The sequence below is a fragment of the Podospora pseudoanserina genome, chromosome 5 (assembly GCF_035222485.1).
Source record: "Podospora pseudoanserina strain CBS 124.78 chromosome 5, whole genome shotgun sequence".
Taxonomy (NCBI): Eukaryota; Fungi; Ascomycota; class Sordariomycetes; order Sordariales; family Podosporaceae; genus Podospora; species Podospora pseudoanserina.
Window position 1 is genome coordinate 409,984 of NC_085924.1, and position 20,357 is coordinate 430,340.

Genomic DNA, 20,357 nt, shown 5'->3' on the forward strand with positions numbered 1-20,357 from the left:
GATACAAGATGCTAGGGTGATCGGAGGCATAGCACCACGAGCACGTTGCAGGATGCAATGTGTTAGGAGTGATCGGGGCCGTAGCAGGGCGAGCACCTCACTGTCCCGGGATCTATATATACGGAGGAACTGGCTAGTGTAAATAGACAGTTCCGCCATGTGCAATTACAGCTTATATTCACGGTATCTCGTGTTTACATTAAGACATCTTGTTGTGCACTGTTAGCTGCACCGAACTAATTGTCAGAAGTTACCTTCAATCGAGTATCCCTTTCAGAGGTTCTGTAAAGGGGTTCGTCACACTGTGCCCTAAAGCCAGATAAAAAACCTATATCGGTGACAAATAGGAACTGATCTAAGGAAAGTTATCAGATAGTTGCGAAATAAAGAAAAGGCCCTGTATAAGGCCTTGGGGACTAGTTGTCCTCCACTTCAGCCGCCTCTTCCACCTCTTCCTCTCCATCCATTACGGCTCTATGCTCCAGCTTCCACGCCAGACTGTATTCTACCAAGCGGCCTGAGCTCATCAGCCAATCCAGAACCTCTCCCAATAGCCATCGGTTCCGGGATCCCAAATCCCGGAGTACGGAGGTAAGGTCTCGGTACGTGCGGATATTATTTCTTGGCCAGGATCTAGGCTTCGGTAGTATTGGACACCATAGGACGAGGCGCTCCACTGTTTCGCGGCCCTCTCCACAGGTACAGTGGGGAATAGCCAGGCCTGGGACCTGCTGCTTAAATAGGAAGTCCTGTAGGCCTATCACTCCTGTGCAAGCCTGAACCAGTAGAGAGAGCTCTAAGCTTTAGTTAAATCCTTGTGTTTCTTTAGGGCCTTATCTGTGAAAAGTGTCTCTGGCAGTCCTTCGTCTGCTATCCTAGCAGGTCGGCCTTCGACCTGCTTTCTCCAGCGGTGTTCCCATGCTAGATAGACTGCCTCTTCTGCCGCGGATACTTGGCTCTGTGTGTGGCGTTGTCCGTGACTCTCTCTCCGGCTCGCTCCCTCTCCCTGGCTCGCTCTCTGGCTCTGGTGGTGGCTGACCCATTGGTTGATGGTAATGGTGGCTCTCTCGGTAAATGTGGGTTCCTGTGGGAGGATGGGTCTTCGGCATGGTCTCCGTCTCTGGAAGCGTCGGTATATCCTGTTGCGGGCTTCCTGAATAAGCTTTCCTGGTGGGTGCTTTGGTGTATCTGGATCGTGTCCACAATGCAGGAACGGCTTCTGTAGCCGGGCTTCAAAGTCTGCCAGTCTCTTGTTCAGGTACAGGTCCAGTGGTGGTACCCAGGTTTCTGTCTCCAGGTTTCTGATCGGTGTGGCTTTGTATTCCCCGGCCACTATCCTGAGGTTCTTTGACTGGGCCTTCGCCAGCCTCTTCGCCAGACGCTGTGGTTGACCTCCGGTTGGTGTGAGAATGTGGTAGTTGATAGCTCCGTATGCCATGGCGCTTCTGATGCATTTGGTATATACCTCGCGCGCTCTGGTGAGTCGGGACCTCAGGTCTTGGCTGTAATCCTGGATAGTACGTAGTCCTGAGTCTTTAGCTTTTCAGCTACCTTCGACTCGTGTGCTCTCCAGTTGAGTCTCCAGTCTAGCCATATACACAGGAACCTGGCGTAAGACTGTGGTTTGGCTTCCATACTGTCCCGGCTCGCTGGTTGGGCTAAGTGTAGTGGCTCGGTCCACTGAGCTCGGCCTTTATTGAAGTGTACGAGCTCGCTCATTGCCGGGTTGAACTCCATACCGTGGGCTGTAGCCCACCGTAGGCAGGTTGACCACGCCTCCTCGAGCTGCCGGCAGTTGGCGCTAGGGTGTTTTCCAAAGGCAAGTATGTTTGTATCATCGGCGAACCCTACCAGGCTTATACCTGGGTGGTCCATGTAAATATTATATCCAATTTTTAAAAATCAAAATGAAAGCAGTATATGTGTAGTCTGAAACTATTTTTTAAACAATTGTCCATTGAAAATAACCTTGGAAAGACAAGAGAGCATTAGCGGTTGAAGGCGGGTGTGCCGCTTGTTCCTTAACGACACACCCTCCCTGTAAGCGAGTCCGAAAACGGCAAAACATTTCCCTCGACTGGAATGAACACTCTTGATGGCTGACTATGTGACGAACACCTTTTATACGTGTCTTTTTGATGCACGTGTGATTGCAACAGTGATTCAACCCAAATTCTAACCACTACGACTTTCATGTTTTTCTGAGCCCATACGCATGACTTGTTTCAACTATCAATGAGCTCGATCGTGATTTCATGGATGGACAGGTTGTGTTGGATTGACCGAGTGAATCTGCAGATTGTCAGACGTCAGTGACAAACCTGGACGGCGCAAGGCACTCACAATCATCCTGCCATTTGCTATCAGGGATTCCGAGGAGTGCCAAACTGGCAGTTCTCTTCTCTAGGAAGGATGTGGCCAGAGATTGCTCCGCAGGCGTTAGGGTTTGCTTGCTGTCTTTGCTGCTGCTCGCCATCTTGAGGATCGGGTTGGGGGTAGATGCTATAGACCTTCACTATGAGATAGCCTATTCTTTACCTTTGTAGACATCGCTGATATAGGAGAGTCTTGTTACACAGGATCGGGGTTTATTTCTACATTCGGAGATTTCAGCGACACGGGGAGCCGGAGCTGTCTCTCCGCCAGTACCAGGTACCACGATAATGTCTGTACGCGTTGAAGTGCACTTCCGGGCCCGGGGAACACGCTCCGTCACGTTGTATATCACCACAGATGTTGTGAACCAAGAGCATGCCAGCAAGCCTCATCTTTACGGTGGTTCCCTGGTGATGGCTGACCAAGTTGTCAACGCCAAGGCACTGCCGCTGTTCCTCTAGGGTGTGGGGATGTTATGACCTCAACAACATGGCATGGCGTTACTATTACAGTCTTCGGTGAGGATAAACAAGACGGATCCCTGTGAATTGTTGAAGACCAATGAGTCGACCCCAACCAACTGTGATCTTGATGAAGAATATCTCCTCATAAATTGTTTGAAGATCTGCAACGTCCTGTGAATTTTCACCGACTCACAAGTCTCGTACAAGATACGGATTGGTTACCGACTGACAGCCTAGTTTGGCAAATACCTATCTTGCCAGAACCTAATACACATAGATGAAGTCTTCGTTCTTGACGTCGGTCATGTCCCGTAAAGCATTGTCCTCTTCCAGCGCCTTTGGCTTTACGCCAGCACCCCCCTCCTCAAGCTCTGCCGCCTTGCCGCTTTCCACTTGACCTTTTCCAAACATGGACTCGTCAACAAGCACGGCATTCTTGCCCAACTCTTCCCGACGCTTGGCGTGCCGGCGGTTCAGGTACATGAGGTAGAATGGGATGAGTCTGCCAAGGTCTTGTCAGCCACTGCGTTACGCATGTCGGGTATCCTTGTCACTTACATCGCTAGCGCCGCTACCAACACCAACATGATGAGGTTAGATATCAAGCCCGGTCGATACAAAGGGGCATGATCGACAGAGTACAGCAGTGGGCCGATAATGTTACCAGTACACATCCCGATGAAGACCATGCCAGACGTGCACTTCTTTTTGGTGTCACCTCCCGTGTTCTGCGCCTGCCACGCGTAAATCAACGGCGTGATGGCAGCCATGCATGACACCAAGTAGTACCCAAACAACAACACCCCTTTCTGTTCGCGAGGGACAGTCAACATGATAATCGTGCCCACAATGGGCAACACGCAGACCCCCGCAATGGTCAGTCCCTTGTGCTTGAACCTCGTGGCGACCCATCCCGAGGCAATGATGACAATGAACTGGATAGCCCCAAACGGGATGTTGAACAAGATGGCCTCGAACTTGGTGTATCCAAACGATTTGACGATGAGACTGCCAAAAGTTCCAATACCACCGCTCACAATCCTGCCATGTCCTGTCAGCAATCCTCTCCCCATGACACCCCGGAACAAAACTTACGAAATCGCAACAATAATGACAAACCAACACCAAGTCTTCAAATCCAGCAAACTCTCCCACACATGCTCCCACCTCCACTTCCCGCTCGACACCCCCATCTGGTTCGCCCTCAACCTCTCCACCGCAATCACCTTTTCCCTCTCGGTCAAATACTTGGCCTCCATCGGCGAATCCGGCATAAAAGCCAGCACCACCCCCGCATACACCACCGTCAACAACCCACAAAAGAGAAAAATAATCTGGTACTTGAACATCACCCCACTCTCAATATGTCCCAGCCCATAGGTAAACAGGCTCCCGACTATCGCGGTGATCCCGTTCATCGCATTCCAGTAACTCGTCCGCAGCGTCTGCTCCCCCCTCCTCCACCACATCTGCGTGACGGCGATGCAGCTCGGTGCGATCATGGCCTCGAAGCTGCCTAGCATGAAGCGGAGTCCGAGCAAAGACTGGAAACTGGTACAAGCAGCCATGATGGCCTGTGATGAACCCCACAGGAAGATAGCAGAGGCGATGACTTTCCCGTTGGGGAACTTGACCAAGATGAAAGCGGCGAGGGGCTGCATCACCAGCTGGGCGATGTAAAGGATTGAGCCGAGCCATGAGTACTGCTGCCCGACGAGCTTGGCGTCTTCGGTGATGCCGAAGATGGAGACGTAGGACAGGGACGATTTGTCGAGCTGTTGGAAGAAGTAGGCGCCGAGGAGGAGGGGGAGGATGCGTGTGTCGATGCGGCGGAGGACGTGGCGCTCTTCGTCGCAGGTGAAGGTCGTGTCGGTTTGGGCATGGGCTTGGAGGAAGGTGGTGGCTTTGTCGGTGGGGGTGTCTGTGATGGGGGCAGGGCTGATTTCGTCCGTTGCGAGTGCTGCTGCTGCTGCTGGCCCATGGGCTGGCTGAGATATATCGGGGGTCGTCATTGCTGGCAGATTCGACCCTGAGGCTCTGAAATGACCGAGTGACAAATGAGGACTGTATGAGCTTGTGAAACCAGACCGGCACCATGTCCATGGATCTGGAAAGAGGAGATTGATCGACTGAAAGGTGAAGAGGAGGTGGTTGAGGGTCTATCGCTGCTATTTACACCGAGATATATGCAGATCATATGGTAGTTCGGCAGTGATGGGCCAAGAGTTTGCAGCTATGGCAGCCAGAGGGTATCTTTCCCGGCACGGAAGCTACTTCGATGCAACAGACCATAGCTGTGCATATCCACGAAGGACAATGTGTCCATTCATTGGTGGGAATTCAGGCTGATATTGAATGAGTGCAGATCGTCTGGCGAGACAGGCCAGTTGTATGGCCGTTGGATAGATACCACCGTTGCCGTAGGCTATATCTTGTTGACTTCCATATTAGTATCAAGGGCAAAACCGTTGCTCCGTCACGGAGATCGGTGCTATTGTCATGGACGATGTGTGGGGGCCCCTGAATTACCCCTGAATGGACCCACCTAAATTTGTTGAGCCAAATAAACACCTGGTGAAGTGATTCATGGCATCATCGCCTTATCTGGCCTATGTGGCCTATCGAATGGAATTCTCCATGATTGGTGCATTATTCAGCGCCAGGGGTAGTCGGGCTGACGACTCATACGGAGCGGTATTTGGGAGCGTTGTAAGGCTTTGTTGGAAATAATCCATGGTGGAAGACAACAGAGCTGATGATGAAGTGGTTCACAGAAAAGTGGATATTCTGAGCTGTGCAGCCAACAACGCCAAGCATTATCCTTCCAGGCAGCAATGGCGATGTGGGTTTGGCCGAGGTGTTGGTTGAACAAAAACACTCAACCCACTCAAAGACCGCTGCCACCCAGAATTTAGTTTCTACTTTCACTCCATGTTCAACTGAACAGCACACAAACCAGCTTAAGCCCCATCATGTCCTTAGACTCGCCTCCAGCCTCAAGCGATAACACAGAGGAGAACGCCCCGGCCTGGGGCAGTTTGCCTGTGGAACAGTACATTCTGGTACTCTCCTGAACAATAAACAACACAAGAAGTGCGACTGACTCAATTAATCTGTGTAGCAAAATTGGAACGCCGACTCTCCACAACCTGTCGCAGAGCAACGTGATGCACTCGTCAAAGCGTTCATCAACGAAGATGTCATCGGACCAGAGTATCAGTCAATCACACACGTTCCAACTCAACAGGAAATCAACACCATCTTGAAACCTTGGCGCCCGCAGAAAATCCGCGCCATTGCCGCTAAACACCTGAGTATCTCATGGCCTGATTTCAAGAATGAAGGGTTCTGCGTCTTACGAACCTGGTATCAGGGCGGTGAAGAAGCCGACGCAAAACTGGAGGAGTGGTTTGGCTATGATGAGCTCAAGGGCTTGTCCGAGGTCGAGATCGAGGAAACGTTGTTAGACCGCGACCGCCAAGGAGGCGACAAGATGAAAATGAAACCAAAGAATAGGTGGTGGATGGTCCTCGACGACAAAGACATGTTTGATGTGGAGGACGAGAACAACGACGACGACTGGCTGGACGTGTACAATATCCTTCCTGAACTGGCGGCCCCTTCGGTGCATCGGGGATTCAACGTCATTGACGCACTCGACAACCTGCACTTAGACGGCACCCCCTATCCGAGAAAGAGCGAACCGAGCGAAAAGGCGTACGAGGATGCAGTCCTGGAAGTGGCGAGTGGTGGTCTTCGATACCCGCTTGTCATCCTAGATCAGGAGGCTTTCGAGACGGGCCAAATATACCTTGTGTGGAGGGATGCCAAGGGAAAGGTGGTCAAGGATATCCGTGATGACATCGCAGGGTTGCCATACCTTCAGCATGATATCCATCGTGTTTGTGCGTATGAGATAGGGTGGTGGACTGAGGCGTGCTTTGGAAAGCAATACGACATCCATGGAAAAAAGGGAAAGATGATGCGGAAGCTGCTGCCTTTGGTGAAGGAAGCAGCGAAGCAGACGATGGCACACAATGCAGCGATATACGGATGGTGAAGTTGCCAAGCCGTTGGTTCGATGCTCGAATTTCCGAGGGACTTGTGCTCTGTGAAGGCCTTTTGTTCCCCTGAAGATCGACCCACAATCTTGAATGGAATTGTCTTGTATTGTACTAGCCAGTTTCCACGAGTCGTTGCTGTGCCTCATAGAACACCAACAACTGTGGCGGAGATAGGACTAGCAATATGTTCCTGATGATAGACGGCGGTAGCTTCCCGGTCTGTCATAATGCAATGAACTTGTGCAGAATATTGAAGGTAAGCACTATTGTTGGCCCTAGGGGCGTCGCACATTCCTCAAGATAAAACGGACAATCTCTGCATCGCACTTGTTGCGCCTTTGTTGGTGGGGGAAATATGATTAACGACGTCATACCTCGTTACGCCTGCGCATAATAAATAGTCAACCGAACATCGTTTCTACAGCATCTTTTACCATGGAAAACATTGTTTTCAGTCCTGATCTTACCGTTGCCGATAATGTGGTTCTTGAAAACCTCAGCGGCGAAATCGAGACTGGGCTCCTCGGGGCCAACCTCGAGTCGATCAAAGGTACCTTGACTATTGAGACGACGCCCTCCTCTTAATTTCCAAATTACATGAACACTCGCTGACAGGTTGTTGAATATAGCCCGAAGAGACTCTCGTGACATAAGCGCTCTGCAATCATTTAACGACCCGAAGAGCCAGTTCTTCGACCCTACCGTCCTCTCGACCTACGATCTTCGACACCTGCGCCGTACACTGCCTGTCATCGTCGACAAGAATGTAGTAGCGCCATACATTGCATCGGCACGTCGCATCGTGCGCCATGAGACGGATGTGGTCATGGCGACACACCTGATCCTCTACTTCAGCACCTCGGTGCCCAGCGCCATTTGGCTGTTCTACAACTTCACCTACCTCCACGGCGTCCTTCACTTTCTCATGCAGGCCTGGTATACAGGCAGCTACACCCTGATGAGGCATCAACACATCCACCAAAATGGCGTTTTGACCAAAGACTCTAGTCTGGTACGCCTATTCGACATGTACTTTCCCTACGTCACCGATCCATTGATGGGCCACACATGGAACAGCTACTATTACCACCACGTAAAACACCATCACGTCGAGGGCAACGGACCGGACGATCTCTCCTCCACCCTCCGATACCAGCGCGACGATCTGTTTCACTTCCTCCACTACCTCGGCCGTTTCTTTTTCTTCGTCTGGCTCGACCTCCCACTGTACTTTTTCCGCAAGGGTCAAACTGTAAATGGCGCCAGGATCCTCTTTTGGGAGCTCTTCAACTATTTTTCCCTTCTCATACTCTACCAACTACACAGCAAAGCGACGACGTTTGTCTTTCTCCTCCCGCTTCTCCTTATGCGCCTTGGCTTGATGGTTGGCAACTGGGGCCAGCACGCGTTTGTGGACCCTGACGAGCCTGACTCGGACTTCCGCTCGAGTATCACCCTCATTGACGTCGCTGTGAGTTGTCTCGTCGCTTTACGATGCATCATCGTGCTAATGTCCATCACTTCCACAGAGCAATAGGTACTGCTTCAATGACGGCTACCACACCTCGCACCATCTCAACCCGAGACGGCACTGGCGCGAGCACCCCATCGCTTTCTTGCAGCAAAAGAGGAAATATGCCGAGGAGAAGGCGTTGGTGTTTCACAATATCGATTACCTGATGATTACGGTGAAGCTTTTGCAAAAGGATTACGACCACCTCGCGAGGTGTTTGGTGCCCATTGGGCAAGAGCAGATTGAGCTTTCGATGAAGGACCGGGCGGAAATGCTGAGGGGTTTGACGAGGAGGTTTACGGAGGAGGAGATTAGGGAGAAGTTTCCCAGGGCGGGACAAAAGCAGAAGGAGTTGTGAGCGGGGTCAAGGACATGATGCGGCTTGTGGCGTTTCAGCGGATAGCACATAGAGGATAGAACATCTCATGGGGAACACTTTTCTTCTGACCTGGCTATCGACCGGGAGCGCTATTCCGACGGATCTGTTTGGCTCACCTTCGGAAACGGGTACCTATGCTCTCCTCGCAACAAACATCATGCAGGCAGGGGTGGTATCGTGCCGCACGCAGCGTTCAAACTTTTGCAGCGCTCAACATTTTGTTTTCTTCATCTCCGCGCTCCTCCAGCTGGCTCTTTGACTTCTTCCACTCGAAGGGTCCATCGACCGGTCCAGATTGTGGCGCTTACTGAGCAGCCGCCATGGGCCCCACCGAACCTGTGCTGTCGAGGTTACACTGGGGATCTAGCGCACGGGAGGCGCTTCGCCATGTGGTTAGTCAATTCCGCACATACGAGCAGAGCCCTATTTCTGGTCTACCACAGAACGACTACTGTATGGAGGGTGGGCCAGGCAGAACTGTAGTTCACCACCCTCATACCAGCCACAGGCCGTGTCTCGTATATCCCCAGCTCACCGTACCTTGAGGCTACAGATATCTGTCAGCACTATTTGCAAAAGGGTATCATCGTGATGGATAGTGGAATGCATGCTTTCGGGGGACTGGAATGGGGGTCGGAAGAGGACTGAATCAGCGTCAAGTTGAGGATATGACTATCTCCTCAGGTTGAGATGAGTATAAAGAGCCTTAGCATCGACCTTCTGTCTCGTCGAAGACCATCATCAGTCAGGCCAGCAGCCCTCAAGACGATCAACATGGCTCCCAAGTCCCTCGCCATCACGGCGATGTCCCTCTTCCTCTCCCTTGCCTCCGCCACCCCCGTCACACTCGAAGCGAGAGATCTCCTCAACCCCATCGGCGCCACCGCCACCGCCGACCAAGAGAAATGGTCCCCGGCCCTCGACTACGACACCGACAGCTGCTACAACACTGTCGCCATCTCCCCCACAGGGCAGCTCAACGCCGGCCAAGACCCGGGCAAAGGCCAAAACGAAATCCTGAGCTTCTGCCGCAAGGAAGACCGCCTCACCAAGCGCAACGTCTACGTCCGGTCCAAGTGCAACAACGGCTGGTGCGCGCACATGTACGACTACTACTTTGAGTCTGACTTTGGCATTGGCGGCCACCGCCACGACTGGGAGCATATCGCCGTTTGGGTCCAGAACGGGGAGCTCAAATTTGTGAGCGCGAGCGAGCATGGCAAGTGGAATATCAGGTTTCCTGGGCAGAACCCCCAAATTAGATTTGAGGGGGGGACGCACGCCAAGATTGTGTACCACAAGGACGGGGCGGGGACGCACGCGTTTCGGTATGCGACCGGGGGGGATGAGCCGCCGGAGAATCACTGGCAGAGTTGGAGGTGGGGGGTGGGCGCTGGGTTGTTGAATTGGGATTGGATTGCTGGGAATTTGAGGACGACGCTGTCGCAGAAGGATTGGGGTTCGGCGGAGATGGCTGTGAGAGACAAGGACGGGAATGCGTGGAATTTCGGGTGGTATTTGGATCGCTCTAGGTACTACTGTGTGACTGAGCTTGAGTGCCCGGGTAACTTGGCTGGCGCGTTCAACCCCTGGGCTTGAGAGGCACGCGTAGCTGTTGTTACAGATGTTGTCGAGTGATTGAGACTAGTGTTGATAGACTGTTAGCGGAGCAGTGGAATAGAAAGGAGGCTTTGGTGTACTGAGCTGCTGTTGCTGCTAGTGACTTCGACATGTGAATCCCCATACGATGAGACCGAGAGCCGGCTAAATCGAAGTCGAGATGTTGCGTCGAATCAAGCTTTATTGGCACTGGATCTACTTTTGATCTCCACGATCTGCATGCTCCCACGTGTTGAGCTTCCCCTCAGTGGGGGGATCAACAGGCTAATATTCGGCCATGGGGGAATTATGACCGAGCATCACGTTATCATCAAGATGGACACCTGCTGTGACAACCGCTTGGCCGGCAACGACTCTCCTGCACTACAGAATAGACCACAGCCATGACAACACAACCCAAGAAACGCTATGCCCTCGTCGGCACCGGCGGCCGCTCCTACTTCTTCTACTCGGCCATCGCAACAACCTACTCATCCACCTCGTGCATCGTCGGCTTCTGCGACACGAACCAAACCCGCCTCAACTACGCCCTCTCCCGGCTCACCTCCCTCGGCCACCCCCCGGTCCCTCTCTACCTTGCCTCCGACTACGACAGGCTCATCTCCGAAACCAAACCAGACGAAGTCATCGTCACCACCGTCGACCGCACCCACCACATCTACATCATCCGCGCCCTCCAACTAGGCTGCAATGTCGTCTCGGAGAAACCAATGACCATCGACGCCCCTCGGTGTCAGGCCATTTTCGACGCTGTCAACGAGACCAAAAGAAACGTCAGAGTCACCTTCAACTACCGCTACGCACCCCACAACACCAAAATCTACGAGCTCTTACACTCCGGCGCCATCGGCGAGGTGACCTCAGTCCACTTCGAATGGCTGTTGAACACCTCGCACGGGGCAGACTATTTCCGCCGCTGGCACCGCGACAAGCGCAACAGCGGAGGGCTACTGGTCCACAAATCCACTCACCACTTCGACCTCGTCAACTTCTGGCTCAAGACAAGACCTCTCTCCGTCTACGCGCAGGCAGACCTCAAGTTTTACGGCAAAGAAAACGCCGAGCTGAGGGGCGTGACCAAGTTTTATGATCGAGTCAGGGGCAACGAGGAGGGAAACGCAAAAGATGACCCGTTTGCGCTGGACTGCAGCAAGGTCGAGACGTTGAAGAGTTTGTATCTTGATGCTGAGCACGAGGATGGTTATTTTCGGGATCAGTCCGTTTTTGGAGATGGCATCAGCATAGAGGATACGATGAATCTGCTGGTCAGGTACAAGAATGGGGCGGTCATGACGTATTCTTTGACGGCATACGCGCCGTGGGAGGGGCTGAGGGTTAATTTCAATGGGACCAAGGGACGGATAGAGATGGAGGTGGTGGAGAATAGTTATGTCAATTCGGGAGGGGATCAGTCATTGGAGGGGTGTTTGGAACGGAGCACCATCTTGCTGAGGCCGTTGTTTGAACCGCCTGGGGAGGTGGAGATTGGGGAGGCAAAGGGGGCGCATGGGGGAGGGGATGATGTCTTGTTGCAGGATTTGTTTGGGGAGCCGGTGTCGGATGAGTACATGAGGGCTGCCAGCCACGTGGATGGAGCGGCGAGTATCTTGACGGGGATTGCGGCGAATAGGTCTATTGCTACGGGGCAGGTGGTGTTTGTGGATGATATTCTGAAGGTGCCTGATAACTAGAGGAGATACAATCCCAGCATAGCTGCCGTCATGACTAATCCGAAGCTGTTCAATCCAACACGTTCACCGTTATTTGTGGTTGTGGTAGCACCAGCGGCGGTTCCAGTTCTGCTGGATGTCGGGGCACCGGTGATGGAAGAGCTTCCGTGGGCAGAAATGGGCATGGTGCTGAGGTCAGCCTCAGTTGTGGTGGTTGTCAGGGGGGCAGAGCCATCATGAGCTGTGATCAACATGGTGTTGAGATCGGGGTCTGTGTATGTCGACATGTAGGCGGTGTCGGTCTCCCAGCATGCCCACCCAACCATGGCGAGCGAGGCACATCGTTGGGTTGATGCGCAACAATCGGTATCTAGGCACCTCGTATGTTAACACCGGGAACTATGCTGTATTAGGAATTCAACACTCACCGCACGGTGTGTCGCCCGCATCAGCGCAGACGACACGCGGGAGAAGCCTCCCGTGGCCGAGCCGCGCGTCATCCGGTTGAGCCGAGACTGTCGACGTCATGGTCAACATGGCCGTGACGGCCAACTGAAGGCTGGAAGAGATCATGATGCCGACAGCAAAATGTTTGGTCTGGGCTCTCATTGCCAATGTTCCTCCCCCTCTTCCCCGGGGCCGACAGCCATTTTAACAACCACAGGCCTGGCCAAAGTGTTGTTGACCAGCTGTCGTGGCTGTGGGTTCTTCCCTCAGCCGCAAGCCTCCATTCCCAAACCACTCCCTCTGTATGGATAGTTCCCAATTCCAGCCACCGCAAGTGTTGTCACTCACAACGTTGTCCATCGGCCATTCGACCACATCGCCAAGCGGCTGCGAGATCTCCGCACAGGGGTCCAGAATTCACCGACGGCTTCCTCGCCGCATTTCGGAACGATCCTGCTCGAAAACATATTCCTCTTGCAGCATTCCCATTGGTACTGCCGAGAAGGAATCTCACGTCAATCGGCCAATGTGGCAACCTAAATGTCACCCTTCGGGAACTCCCGCACATCTCTCTGTGCCCCGCAAAGCTTGTGTACAAAAAGGTCCCAGACAGCCGCCTCCGAACGTCTTTGTGTCCCCCCAACGTGCACTTCCCCGAGATCTTAACCTTGCATCAGCCGCAGCCCACTCATCACCACCAAAACCATGGTCCTCCTCTCCAACCTCCTTACCCTCCTGGTCTCCCTAATCCACATTTACATCCTCCTCCTCGAAACAACCCTCTGGACACATCCCGCCTACGGCCGCAAGATATTCCGGATGACAGAGGAATTCGCACAGCAGACAAGATTGCTGGCGGTGAATCAGGGGGTCTATAACGGGTTTTTGGCATTGGGCCTGCTCTGGGGGATATGGCATCCTGTGCCGATGGTCGGGCAGCAGGTCAAGTTGTTTTTCCTCGGTTGTGTCTCTTTTGCTGGTGGGGCTGGGGCGTTGACCGTGGGGAGGAGGGTTTTTTGGGTGCAGAGTGTGCCTGCGATGGTGGCGGGGATTGCGGTTGTGGCTTGGGGGTAGGAGGGTGGCGGTCACCGTGGTTGGAAGTTTAGGGAACAGATTGGGGACACTTTCCCGATTGGAGGCTTGAAAAATTCTGGTAACTTGTTCTTGGTGTCTGAATCACACTGATGGTCTTCTTCTGGAGCTGAGCTTGGCCGTTATGACAGCATCTCCTCCTGACGTGACCTCTTGACACGAATTCCGGTGACCACGCGTCGTGTGCTGCGCTCATGGTCATCCCCAGTCTGTCGCCCACCTTGCTGCATGATAGCAGCGTAGCGGCTGGAACGCCTGTTGGCGGCGAAGGACGTGAGTCGGAAGCGGCGCAGTCCCGCTCCGAGGTCTTTGTTGGCGCGGACTTCGCCGTGTCCAAGCAGCCCTTTTTCTAGAGCAACTGCCAGGAGGGCGCTTATGAGTGTTTTTTTTTTTTCTTCTCGAATTTACCGCTCATCCCAGCTGCGACACCCAAACGTCGCTTTGCTTGCCCTTCATGGCCCCAGCTGGTCCCGAGGGCCTATATCCGTGTTCCTGCATCGAGACGGCCTCGAGTTCGGGACTTGGCCAGGCAGTGTTGACGGTTGTTTCCCGAGGGCAGTAGACTTGCGCGTAGCTGTCATCGCCATCCAGCTGAGACCTGTGATCCGTAAAAGTCATCGCACCAAACGACCTGCCGAACGACTTTCCCATCGTTGCCCTCGCTCCTGACGACAGCTTGGTGCTCGGGGGAGTCCTGATCTTCCTCCAAATCACAGCCAGTGCCGGCATGCAACTGACGATAACTCCGACGGTTATTTCGGCAATGGCGGTTGACCACAAGGGCACCCCGTACGTATCGTTGAGCTCCTTGTGATACCAAATCACTCGGTAGTGAAGTGTCAGGATACTCGAGATCAGCCCAAAGAGCCCAACCAAGAACATTGCGGATACGGCCAGCTTGCGCTTCAAGGGAAGCCTCAGGCTCCAAACTGCCGGCAGCGGCAGAATTATCATGCCCACATCGACGATGACAGACCCAATACCCATGACGAGCCAATAGAGCCGACCTTTGAAGCACCGAGGCTGAGAAAAGGCCATGAGATAGCTGAAAACGTCTTGGCCGGTCGTTGGCGAGCAGTTGACCGCCGTAGCGATGGCTACCGAAAACTGAAAGGCGAATAGGAGCACGATGCTGATCGTTGTTGCCATTCTCATCCATCGAAGAACGCTGAAGATGTTATAGTAGAGAAGAAGGACCGAGCATTTAACGAAGAACTGCGCCATGGGCGTGATTACTTGGAACAAATGGGCAGACACGAGGTGGATCTTTTTGAAGTCTCCCAGTCGGACATTCCAGGTCTGTATCGCGTAAGGACTCTTGCCTGTCATTGCTATAGACGAAGAAGTTGTCAGCACGGTCGTTTTGACTTGGTGAGGCACCAGACGTACCGCATATGGTTATCGTCACCGCAGCGAGGCTGGTGACGAAGCCTGTATAGAACACCAGCTCGTGAATGCGGTTCACCCGTTGACCCAACCATGTTGTCGAAAATATTCGGGCGGCCGTAAAAGCGAGCATAAGTGCTGTGCAGAATCCATCGAGAACAAAAATTTGCCAAGCATCCGACGTCGGATTGTCAAGGTTTGCTGTCACCCCAGGCGGTGGTGCTGCCATCGGGAAGTCAGCGGCGAGTGCCATGATTTCTGGGGTCATCTTTGACGTGTCCATCGTGACGGTTGAGCCTTTTGGCCAACTTCAAGTTGTCGTGAACTGTTTGCCGCAAACCAGAGAGTCAGCAGGGCAAATCCGGAGGAGGAGCACAACCACCCCTTAGATGCCTACTCAATTGCTCGGGTTGGCCTCCGACGCGGTGAGTTACATCGCTTCAGGCAGAGTGAAGCACTGCCAACGACCAACGCTCTTTTTGGTGATAACATTCTTTAGTAAGGTTGCGATGGGGCACAGAGCAAGAGTTGGGCAATGTTCGCCGGGCATGGCCCAACGAAAAGTTGGCTGCAGATGGAGACCGGATGGCGGTGCCTCACAGGCGCATAGGCTGCAGAGCCAACAGGCACCCCTTACCCTATAGCGCGTCACCATAACAAGGCAAACCGCATTACACTCGGTTCAGAGGGATAAGAGTCAGCCCTTAACTCCGCCAGTAACAAGCGCTGAGGCTGGGGAAGGAACCTCACTGGTGGCCGCCAACAGCACCTTCGAGCCCGAGGATGAGTCGAGTATGATGGATGTATGGATGTTACGAGTGACCCTCGGTCAGCCAATGGCTGTGGTTTTCTTGCTCAACTTTTTCCCAACTTCGAAGGCATGGCCGTCTTGTGAATATGAAAAGGCAGCGCTTGGCCTTGGCCATGTACTGATTATGTATGTCACTGCATTCGGTGCAGAATCGGTGACTCTTAAACACGCCAGCCACTTCGTCTAATGTTGAGAACGTTCCGTGAGAGGTGACACCTACTTGTATCTTGAACGTGTATTTGAAACTCGCCATTGATATGAACATTGTTGCATCTTTCACGATGTCCTTTCGCACCGTAACGATCCCGCGTGTCCCCAAGACCGTGGCAAGAGTTTGTGCTACATGGAAACATGAAAATATAAATGAGACGGCTGGCACGCTTTAAGCTGTCCAAGCCTTCTCACGACTCAAGGATATATATCACCTACCTAACCACCTAGTACCGTACCTACGTGGTGTCCATCATACCCGTGCTTTATCACGAGCTCTAACAGCTTCCACGCCCCTTACGACATTATAACCTCATCGTTATACTCTAAGCACTATCGACCCACTACACCACTTCCGCTGCTTTACTACCCCTTCACCATGCCCTGTGACAAGAAAGTCGACGAGCCTAAGGAGGACAACAAGGCGGAGGACAAGGTCGACACAATCACCGAGGACAAGGAGAAGACTTCGGACAGCTCCCCTGCCGTCCCCAAGATGATGGGAACTTGCCGAAAATGCAAGATTTCTTACTTCGAGCCCGATCAGCTTTGTCACTGCCAAAAGCCTAAGTGGGTACTGTTGTAAGGTACCCTGACCGTAGATGTTGTGACACTTGGAAACAAAGAGACTCGGTGTGTTCCTCTGGTGACCTGCAAAATTCGAGGTTTACGAACAGCGCATCGTCATACAATAGACACAGTTGTGCTTAGTTACCTGAGAGCCGAGGGAGTCAGTTCTCACCTCAGACTTTCTCATTCTTGCCCGACCTCGGAAATATCGCATTCTCTGGCCTGTAAGCCTCTTCGTTCTAGAAGCCCCAACAGAAAGAAAAGACGGGCTTTGTTCGTTTGACGACCGAATCTTTGCCTTGAGCACAGAGTTGCATATACGTAGTACGATAGGCAATGGAACCCAAGTGACTCAACATCGAGCCATGAGGTTTCTGGAGACATATAGCTCACCTTCGGTGTACGTATGGGGACAGGATCACGAGGTAGAGTTTTATCCGTTCTTTTTCTCCAAAACAATAAATATCTGCTAAATGGCCGTCAAGGTTCACGGGTGGCACTGAGATCTCAAAAACGTTCCCTAAAGCTGCCTGAATATTCCCGGACTCAGGTATCTTTTTACAATGCCAACAAGGTGCTGTGGTGCCCAGGGACATATGTAGCACTTGGCGTTGTCGATACGTCCGATACTTTTGCGATACTCTAGCGAACATTCCGATCCAAGGTACACTTGAAAGGTCTTGTCAGGTTTCACAACATTAGTTCTGCACACGAGGACCACCCCTGATGAGGACAGAACGGCAGAAGCTTGTCCTACACGGAGGATGGACAGTTAAGGCACGATACCTAGCCAGATCTACCCGAGGCCTCTCAAACATTCACAACGACTTCCCCATCTTCACGAAAGGTGTTTAGTTTCTATCAGCAAGTATCTTCTTTACAATCGCAGCATGTGCAATCGACCCAAAACACTGCAGGAGACTGCCGCCATGATGGCCGTGTACGATCGGGAGCAGGCCTACAAAGCCAGACAGGAGGGGATGGCCGGGGACAGGACCGACGCAACAGCAAACAGCGATGCCAAACCTTCAGACACATCTATTGCCGGCCCCAAACGTGAAGGGGCAGAACCTGAGAGAATTTGTTCATGTTAGAAGGCGAATCGTCCCAGCTGGGCTTTTAGGAAGCCTAGAGACGGTGATTGCGACTGACAGCGTGTACTCTCTTCGTTGTTTGATGATGGTGGCCGACAATGACTATAAGCCACACAGGTAGGTATGTAAGGTAGAAGGCAGTTAGTTGGCTGTATCGATTCCTGCATACCGGTCTAATAATTCGACTTCATACTGCTCACTTCTGGTGGGGCCCGGCGTCAAGTGAATCAACCAGCCACCTGGTAAAGTATTCTTGGTCTACAAAATAGTGGGCAAAGTTACCATGTAGCGCTGACAACCAATTAATCCACCCACCTCCCGTGCCTGATCGCAAGCACCACTTGTTCTCATGCCCCAGTACGCCAAACCACAAGTCATAATACCACTAGCGCACCTCGCCAACCATGGCTGAAGACAAGAAACACACAGTTACCGAGAGAGAGGATGTTCAGAAGGACCCTAAGACGACTAGCAACAATGGTAAAACCTCAAACTACGCCTCCACTGCTGTCCCCAGGCTGGGCATCTGCAGCAAGTTCGTTCTCCAAGCGCCCTTGCCCCAACCCGCTTGGTATTTGCGGCCACTGTTTGGCCGGTTTGACGAAATAAACGACAACTACCGGGTCCTTATTTGGGATGCACTGAGGGATAAAACGGGAAGGTTGGGACACTCATACTGGGGGAATGACATGACAAGGGAGTGCCAGTGATAGTCGACTATTGCTTGATCTATGACTTTTGGTTCAAGAACAAAACCTGGTAGATGAACAGCCTTCCTGCTGTGACGTGCCCGGAGCTATCACCCCGGTCTTTACCCCAATTGAAGACATGGATGTGCACGATGATATGGGCAAGTAACTGAATAGTGGCGAAAATGCGCGAGAAGTTTGGTGATCCCTGCTTACCTTTTATACTGGCAGGTGTGGTGTTTGTTGATGGTTTGCAGTTTGGCTGGTTGCAGGAGTGGTACCTACTAGTGACTACAATAAATCCGGGCTTTTGCCCAGTTTCTCTTCACTCGAAGCAAAAGTCCACGTCTTTCCCCACAGATCGCTCACCGCTTGTATCTTCTCTGCGAGACCGTATCCTTGACTACGCCTTGCTTCATCCACAACGCACCCCGACCATCCTGTCAACAAGTCGCAGCGGAATAAGAACTCAACCCGGCTGGATGACCTGGACCTCATTAGTACGTAGGTGCGTCCCCAGCCATTCTACACTATCACTGTAGAACGCTTATCGCGCGTGTTTCATGTCAGGGCGGCCCGGATGTCAAAGGAATAACGCGCCTATCTATGTCCAACTTAAGAAATCGCGTTCGTTTTCTTTGTGACCCCTCAGGGGGCGTGCCTGGCCCTCTGCCGAGATATAGATAGGAACAAAGCCAGCAATTTGGCTTCAAAGAGCGGCCGGGCTCGTACCCATCGGCAAATATTAGAATTTAGTGTCACGAGGAGAAGGATCATCGTCATAATCAAGAGATCAATAGACTACTTTCCCTGAGCAATGGGTCTCACCTGCGTTGCCTTGCGGGCTGGAACAGTGCCTTTGTCGGAGATGCTATTTCAACCTATTCATATAAGGCCAGCCCGGCGCTCTTCTCATCCGAAGACCATCTTTTGACTTCTCTTGTCATCTCTGTCCGCTTCTAAAAAAGAAACCATGAGAATTCCATCCGCCATCGCCGCTATCCTAGTGGCCGTTGCCTCCTTCTCCCTCGCTGGTGCCGTCCCCGTCGTTAGCGACGTCGAAGCCCGCGAGGCTGACCCATGGGGCCCGGTCTGCTTTTATGTTGCTAGGCAGCCCAAGAAGCCTTGCACCTACTGGAAGCAAAAGAGACAGGACACGCCGGTCATCACCAAGATGGGTCCCGGTCACGTATATGTCCCACCTCTCCGATTCGGCGGTCTTGGTCACGTCTCTGTTGCTCCTCTCCCTGCGACCAGGGTTCAGGTCATCCCCATTGAGGACCCGACACCGGCCCCGGCACCGACTGGCAAGCTTCAGGTCATTCCTATTGAGAAGAGAGCCCCTCAGCCAACGTTCGTAACCACCTTTACCGTTCCTCTTCTGACCAGTCTGCTGACACCGGGTGTTACAGTCAGGCCCACGTTTAAGACGACGATCACCATATCGCCAGAGGCCACCTCCACCAGGCTGTCAACTATGACGCCTATCAGAGTGATCACCGTCACCCAGACAATTAGGCCGACTAGCCCTATTCCAACGTTCACCATCACATCCACTGCACCGCCAAGATCGATCCCAACGTTCACCATTACATCCATTCCCACGCCTGCTGAGCCGGCCTTGGAGAAACCTACCAACATCGATTTGACCTCCACCTTCCAGCCTCCGCCTACCCTGGAGGTACCAACCAACATCGATCCGACTTCCACATTCAAGCCAAGTCCACCCCCAAGTCCAACTTTGACTTCCAGCCTGAACTTGGGTCCTCTGGTACCTCCCACCATAACCCCAACGCCATCCCCAACACCCATCGCAATCCCCACCGAGGCATCGGAATTCAGTTCTCAACTCACCTTTCCACTACTTCCTCCCGTTACTGCTCGCGCGTTACATCCTTCCCACAAGGAGGTGATCATCGAGCTGAAGCCGGATGTTTAAACCTGTCTTTTCCTTTCTTTGCAGATATAGTAA

At 52.7% G+C, this 20,357-nt stretch overlaps 9 protein-coding genes across 9 annotated transcripts; 6 read left to right on the plus strand and 3 right to left on the minus strand.

Moving 5' to 3' along the window:
* Positions 1 to 2,910: 2,910 nt before the first annotated feature.
* QC764_501930 (uncharacterized protein) lies at positions 2,911 to 5,206 on the minus strand. Its single transcript, XM_062947453.1, has 3 exons — positions 3,936 to 5,206; positions 3,399 to 3,881; positions 2,911 to 3,342 (listed from the first exon to the last, which is right to left on the minus strand). The coding sequence occupies exons 1-3, from the start codon at positions 4,850 to 4,852 to the stop codon at positions 3,105 to 3,107; spliced, it is 1,638 nt and encodes a 545-aa protein (XP_062798499.1). The 5' UTR covers positions 4,853 to 5,206; the 3' UTR covers positions 2,911 to 3,104.
* A 479-nt stretch (positions 5,207 to 5,685) lies between these two features.
* QC764_501920 (uncharacterized protein) lies at positions 5,686 to 7,152 on the plus strand. The gene is made up of 2 exons (XM_062947452.1): positions 5,686 to 5,902; positions 5,962 to 7,152. The coding sequence occupies exons 1-2, from the start codon at positions 5,813 to 5,815 to the stop codon at positions 6,898 to 6,900; spliced, it is 1,029 nt and encodes a 342-aa protein (XP_062798500.1). The 5' UTR covers positions 5,686 to 5,812; the 3' UTR covers positions 6,901 to 7,152.
* A 101-nt stretch (positions 7,153 to 7,253) lies between these two features.
* On the plus strand, positions 7,254 to 8,775 carry QC764_501910 (uncharacterized protein; the record flags this gene model as incomplete). Its single annotated transcript, XM_062947451.1, has 3 exons — positions 7,254 to 7,454; positions 7,534 to 8,375; positions 8,434 to 8,775. Exons 1-3 carry the CDS (start codon positions 7,340 to 7,342, stop codon positions 8,773 to 8,775), a joined length of 1,299 nt encoding a protein of 432 aa, XP_062798501.1. The 5' UTR covers positions 7,254 to 7,339.
* A 711-nt stretch (positions 8,776 to 9,486) lies between these two features.
* QC764_501900 (uncharacterized protein) lies at positions 9,487 to 10,395 on the plus strand (the record flags this gene model as incomplete). Its single annotated transcript, XM_062947450.1, has 1 exon — positions 9,487 to 10,395. One exon carries the CDS (start codon positions 9,487 to 9,489, stop codon positions 10,393 to 10,395), a length of 909 nt encoding a protein of 302 aa, XP_062798502.1.
* Positions 10,396 to 10,799: 404 nt separating this feature from the next.
* QC764_501890 (uncharacterized protein) lies at positions 10,800 to 12,107 on the plus strand (the record flags this gene model as incomplete). The annotated part of the gene is made up of 1 exon (XM_062947449.1): positions 10,800 to 12,107. The coding sequence occupies one exon, from the start codon at positions 10,800 to 10,802 to the stop codon at positions 12,105 to 12,107; it is 1,308 nt and encodes a 435-aa protein (XP_062798503.1).
* Positions 12,036 to 12,695, minus strand: QC764_0073770 (uncharacterized protein; the record flags this gene model as incomplete). The annotated part of the gene is made up of 2 exons (XM_062940674.1): positions 12,036 to 12,456; positions 12,515 to 12,695. The coding sequence occupies 2 exons, from the start codon at positions 12,693 to 12,695 to the stop codon at positions 12,104 to 12,106; spliced, it is 534 nt and encodes a 177-aa protein (XP_062798504.1). The 3' UTR covers positions 12,036 to 12,103.
* A 543-nt stretch (positions 12,696 to 13,238) lies between these two features.
* On the plus strand, positions 13,239 to 13,607 carry QC764_501880 (uncharacterized protein; the record flags this gene model as incomplete). The annotated part of the gene is made up of 1 exon (XM_062947448.1): positions 13,239 to 13,607. One exon carries the CDS (start codon positions 13,239 to 13,241, stop codon positions 13,605 to 13,607), a length of 369 nt encoding a protein of 122 aa, XP_062798505.1.
* Positions 13,608 to 14,036: 429 nt separating this feature from the next.
* On the minus strand, positions 14,037 to 15,562 carry QC764_501878 (uncharacterized protein; the record flags this gene model as incomplete). The annotated part of the gene is made up of 2 exons (XM_062947447.1): positions 15,015 to 15,562; positions 14,037 to 14,956 (listed from the first exon to the last, which is right to left on the minus strand). Exons 1-2 carry the CDS (start codon positions 15,292 to 15,294, stop codon positions 14,037 to 14,039), a joined length of 1,200 nt encoding a protein of 399 aa, XP_062798506.1. The 5' UTR covers positions 15,295 to 15,562.
* Positions 15,563 to 19,195: 3,633 nt separating this feature from the next.
* QC764_501871 (uncharacterized protein) lies at positions 19,196 to 20,324 on the plus strand (the record flags this gene model as incomplete). The annotated part of the gene is made up of 2 exons (XM_062947445.1): positions 19,196 to 19,738; positions 19,798 to 20,324. Exons 1-2 carry the CDS (start codon positions 19,486 to 19,488, stop codon positions 20,322 to 20,324), a joined length of 780 nt encoding a protein of 259 aa, XP_062798507.1. The 5' UTR covers positions 19,196 to 19,485.
* Positions 20,325 to 20,357: the final 33 nt, after the last annotated feature.

Coding starts and splice junctions, on each gene's coding strand:
- QC764_501920 (XM_062947452.1), top strand. CDS start 5,813: ATGTCCTTAGACTCGCCTCCAGCCTCAAGCGATAACACAGAGGAGAAC. Junction 5,903..5,961: donor CTGTGGAACAGTACATTCTG/GTACTCTCCTGA, acceptor TAATCTGTGTAG/CAAAATTGGAACGCCGACTC.
- QC764_501930 (XM_062947453.1), bottom strand. CDS start 4,852: ATGACGACCCCCGATATATCTCAGCCAGCCCATGGGCCAGCAGCAGCA. Junction 3,882..3,935: donor GTCATTATTGTTGCGATTTC/GTAAGTTTTGTT, acceptor AGGACATGGCAG/GATTGTGAGCGGTGGTATTG. Junction 3,343..3,398: donor TTGGTAGCGGCGCTAGCGAT/GTAAGTGACAAG, acceptor AGACCTTGGCAG/ACTCATCCCATTCTACCTCA.